At 46.0% G+C, this 5,192-nt stretch overlaps 1 protein-coding gene across 1 annotated transcript in view; it reads right to left on the bottom strand.

The window, feature by feature from the left end:
• The window catches only part of Egln3 (egl-9 family hypoxia inducible factor 3), a 31,517-nt gene extending 27,890 nt beyond the window's left edge, over nt 1-3,627 (bottom strand). The window contains exon 1 of the mRNA XM_004637096.3: nt 2,942-3,627. Within this exon, the coding sequence (XP_004637153.1) occupies nt 2,942-3,298 (357 nt within the window). The 5' untranslated portion in view covers nt 3,299-3,627. The remainder of the gene's footprint in view (nt 1-2,941) is intronic.
• Between the last annotated feature and the right edge of the window lie 1,565 nt (nt 3,628-5,192).

Below are 5,192 nucleotides of genomic sequence, written 5' to 3'. Positions count from 1 at the left end.
TTATTATTAGAATTACTCACTGGTGAGTGTACAGTGAAATGCTTTAAGCAGAGGGACTTTTGGTTCTATAAATTACATGTTCACTGGAAAACAGCCATTTACAAGATCTAGGCAGCCAAAGAAAAAGCAGCAAATTATAACCAGTATTTATCTTGGATCAAGTCTAAACTTCCCTCAGGGGAGTAAGAGATAAGAATGCCTTTGCCTGAAAGCAATGATCATGCTTGAAGTTAGGGGGCGCCATACGGTTGTCCGTCACAGGAAATCTCCTCCCAAGGGTCTTTAGCACCCAGGACTTCTCTTCCAAGGAAGATTAGGTAGATAAATTCTGCCCATCAACAACTCATTTTGCAGGGAAGTGGCCAGGTTAATATTTCTTTCTATACTCTTCCACTATTTTAATTTTAGGCCCAGTACATATTCCTATTCATTCCCAATATTTGAATGACTTTTAAAAGTCCAGCAAGAATACCAACAAGTTTTTATGAGAGTGTATGCATTCATAATCTCAAGAAATTTAAAGTACCTCAGAAACAACTGGTCTAACTAAATGTATGCACTAGCAATTGTGAGGCTGGAACGGAATCTCCTTAAAATAGCTTCTCTACGTTTGTATGTATTTGAAATTTTCCTTAATAAAAGGTTACAACTAAGTTCAAAATATAGGTACAAATTCTGCCTTTGCAAAATTTAGTTTTTACTGAAAACTTGTTTTAGAGGATACAGCCAGAAACCGGCTCCATCTGTATCACTTCTCTGGGAAGTAGCACAGAGGATGGTGGAAAAGAAAGTATGAAGGCAAAAAAGGTTAAGTTAAAGTGACAGTAATATAGATCATATAGAGATGTGTTCCCACAATACTTTAATAATCAATGCCACATGAGAGACCTGAGGCCACAGATTCCTTTATTTAAACAAATTAAACTTTTGTTTTGTTTTTTGTTATATAAATCATTTGTTGAGGCTTGGTTTGCATTTGGTTCTAATTGTCCAGAAATGTTCCAATCTTGAGGTGATTTTTCTAAAGGGCAAAAATGAAGCATTTTATGCCAAAATAACCAAAGTACAGCTGGAATCTGGGATTAAGAAGAGATCTCTTCAGTAGAAAGATGAATCTTCTTTTATCAACACAGTCACCTTCTGACACAGTTAACTGAAAAGTTATTTCACACAGAAGATAACCAATCATTGAAGAATCCTGTCTAGAGCTCTCTTATTCTTTACCCTGCTTTACACAGTACTTTTTGTTCCATTTCAGTTAAATTCTATATTGAAACCCAACCTTCATGCATTAAGTCAAAGTTAAATAAAATATTTAACTTTCAAGTGTTATAGTGACATCATTCTACCAATTAATTCAGACCTCCCTCAGAGCAAAATCTGTTCCTAGAATGCTGGGGGCGGGGGGTGGGGGGGTGGATTCCAAACCCTGAGTTTAGAAGAAACTTTTAAAACTTGATAAGCCACTTGCTTCTCCAGGGTGAAGCCACAAGAATCCCAGCCACACTGGGGTTACCCCCTCCACTCCTCCCAGACAAGCAAGGCCACTGGCACAAAAACAAAACCGATCTAAAGACAAATGACTTTGTAATCCAGCATCAAATGGAAGAATAGAAATACTTTGCCATCATTCTGAGCAGTCCAGTAACTCTGAACTTTTCCTGAATCAAAGTAAAATTTAGAAAGCAACATTTTCTTTCAAGATTTACTGTGTCCATGCAAAAGGATGCTTTCAGATGCTTTATCCATGTCCGTGGTTTTAAGATGTTCAGCAATCTACAGCTCCCACTCTATAAGCCCATCTCGCCTCCTTCATTACTACACATTTCCAATCTTTACTATTTGACTTCATTAAGAGTGTTCCTTTCAGTTTGTTAAGAGAAATTAAACAATACTCTATCACAAGATCAATTTTACATTGAGGACATATTACACTTATTGTCAAAGAATGGTACATAGTTGAATGTTCATCTTCTCTCACACATGAGTACACTCTACCTCCCTGTTTTTTGATAAAGGTTTTTCATCCTTCTGGGTTCTCCTTGATCCGATCACAATACAAGGGAAACTCACTCAATACGGCCACTAGAAATGTGTCTGGGCTGTGAAGAACGACTTAACTTGGTAGCAAGACTACCCCCAAATTAATGCCCGTGCACTGATATAATGGCACCTACATGGTCCCAAATTTCCACTGATCTATCTGTAAATGTTGCCAAAATAAATTGCCAGCCACCCAAAGAATCATTCCTGGGCAGGTGAAGAAAAACAAGGTTTCTGTCCCAAAGTACTTGACTACTCTTTCATAAGCACTTAATTGGTTGTGGTGAGTGGGTTTGGTCAGGAATGCTTAGGAAAAGGAAGGTGTGCACCAGAAGACAATGTTGTCAAGTAGACAAGCTACCAGCGTCCCAAGTCCAAGAAAGAGGTCAAGGGCAGCACTCAGAAGTGAGCAAGAGTTTCATCTTTCACAGGTCAAATTCTTCCTAACCATCCCTGCCAAGCCCCAGGAACCAAATGCAAAATCACACTTGCCTCCGGAATTAAGAGTGCTCTTGTAGGAATCCCTTCTGACCCACCACAGTGAAGGGCATATTAGGTGGCTAACGCAGGTATTTAACATCGTGCATACGAGTGTCTCAGATCATATACAAGGCTTCTAATGTCTTTTCCTTCCTTTTGATCTTTGACACTCTCTATGTCTTAAAATCAGACCCAAAGTTACAGTTGTTCGGCTTCTATCACCAACCAGAGCAATTCTTTCAAAGTCACAGAGGTATACCTGAGCTCGCTTCCGCTCAAAGGTGCTGGGACGGTGGGTGAGGGTGGGTAGAGGGGGCTGTAGCAATGAGACACACCAAGGCGACTTGCTAGTTTAAAACCCAAGTTCGCTGCAGCCCAGCATACAGCCGACCCCGAACGCCTCCCGTACACGTCCTACCTTGGACCTCTCCTTGACGTAGTATTTGCCCAGCCGGCTCCCGCAGTACAGGACCAGCCGGTCAATGAGGGACAAGAGGAAGCTGATGGCCTCGCAGCCCTCCTCGTTGCCCCCGATCCACGTGATCTGGTCGCCCCGCAGGTGCCGCTTGGAGACGCCAGCCCGCGGCCCGGCCAGCTGGCCGTCGCGCAGGGCCCCGTTGTAGTGCAGCTGCTTCACGCGCTCCAGGACGCAGTCGCCCACCACCTCGCCCAGGAAGTTGTCCAGGTAGCAGAAGCCGATCTCGTGCAGACAAGGCACGATGTACTCCAGGGCGATTTTCTCCAGATCCAGCCTCATGATGTGTCCCAGAGGCATTTCGCCCTCAGCCTCGAGGTCGGGGACCCCCAGCGTGCACCTCTGAGAAGAAGCGACCTACACGAGCCTGAAGCCGAGGTTCGGCTAGCGTAGCCCGGGTTTAGCAACCTGCGGCCGCCACGATCTCGGAGCACCGCAGCGCCGGGGACGGAGGGGAAAGTTGCTCTCAAACTCTGCTGAGAAGGGATACCGGTTTAGGGAGCCGTGGGAGGTGCGCGGGGCTCGGGCACCCAGCGCTGGACTGGCCCAGTGAGGAGTCTGTGGGCCGCTTTTGGAGCTGCGGATCCACCACAGCCGCGGTGGCCGGAGGCGGGGAGAGGCCGAGGTCTGGCCCCTGAGCCGCCGGCTGCACGCGTCACGGCCCCGCCCCGGGACCGCCTCCGGGACAACCCTCCCGCCGTCACCCCGCCTCCCTCACGGTCTGTGGCTACTCCGCCGGGTGCACATTTCGGGACCATCCCGGCGAGCCCCGCGCCTCCCTCAGTTGTTTGCAACAGGGCTGGAGAACAGATGGAATTTTTAGAAGGTTCTTGATTTGCATATGGGTTTGCATAAAATCCCGTAGCAAACTTGAAAACCTGGCTCCCTCGCTCTGAAACGTAAATGCAATTAACAGCGCAGTTGACTGCCACATTCAGGACGATTCACTTTCCTGAGTACAACAATACAATACAATTGTACACTACAGTCATAAACCCAGGAGCAAATATATTGCTGAAACGGTGGTCTCGGTCTAGCCTGCCCTGGCGGCCGGCTGCCCCGCCTCTGCTGTTTGATCCGAATCAAGAGATTGCGACTACGAAAGTAGGTGGGAAGAAAAGAAAATTAGGATGTGTCATATACCTGTACTAACTTCCCCAAATGCAGGTAATTATTATGCACTGTTAGCACGTGCCAATCGAAATAAAATTGCACTTTAAAAACCGAACTAACGCATGGACCTCTCTCTTAGCCCCTACTGTGTGTGCCAGGCTGTATACACTTAGACAAGGGGCGTGTGCCCCATGAGCAAATGCTGGGTGACAGCATTTGCTGAACCCCGCAAATACTATATTTCGCTTTGCCAGATATTTTTATCCACTTACCGTTCAAACTTCTTACTAAAATATGATGTTCTGAAATTCTACCTTCGAAATTAGTCACATGCTCCTGTAACATTAGACACTGACGTTTATTCCCCCCGCGTCCCCCCGCAAAGGATACGTAGTGTTCCAGGTCTCTGTTCTCACTTTTTCCACAAGCAGCTGCACTCTCGGGAGGGCTGGACACTGCCTGGCAGACTTTTCGTTATCCACAGATAAGCAAAGAGCTTTTAGGATTTTTGATTCCCTTTCCTTCTGAACACCACAGATCAGAATTGGAGGGGGGAGAAGGTTCGTAAATCGCAGGCAAAACCATTTCTGTTATTTTTACTTCTACATTCTTGCCTGCCTGTGTTCCTCATTTAAAGTGAACAATTGAACGTCCTGGGTTGTCAGGCATTGCTTATTTTTCTCACAATCCCGTACAGCTTTTTCACTTTATCCTCTCTCTAGTACCCCTCTTCTCTCTGCCACTTGGGGGGAGAAGGCAATGCAGTTCAGGCCAAGAGCAAAAGGGCAGGGGAGGGCTGGTGAGATGGCTCAGTGGTCTAAAGCACCTACTTAGAACAAGCTTAAGGGACCGCGGTTCAATCCCCCAGCACCACATGCCAAGCAGCCTTGCCCCCTAGTGGGCTGATCTGGACACACACACACACACACACACACACACACACACACTAAATTAAAAAAAAAAAGGGCAGGGGAGGAAAGGGTGCTCTACATAATAGAAGTGGAGCCCTTTGTCAGCCAAGTACCTGGTGGGTGTTCCTGAGGGGCAGTCAATGGTAAAAAATCTTTGAAGAAACTTCTAG

This window comes from Octodon degus, unplaced genomic scaffold (genome assembly GCF_000260255.1).
Source record: "Octodon degus isolate 3935 unplaced genomic scaffold, OctDeg1.0 scaffold00086, whole genome shotgun sequence".
Lineage (NCBI taxonomy): Eukaryota > Metazoa > Chordata > Mammalia > Rodentia > Octodontidae > Octodon > Octodon degus.
The sequence above is the reverse complement of the archived record's forward strand: the minus strand, read 5'-3'. Positions and strand labels throughout refer to the sequence as shown.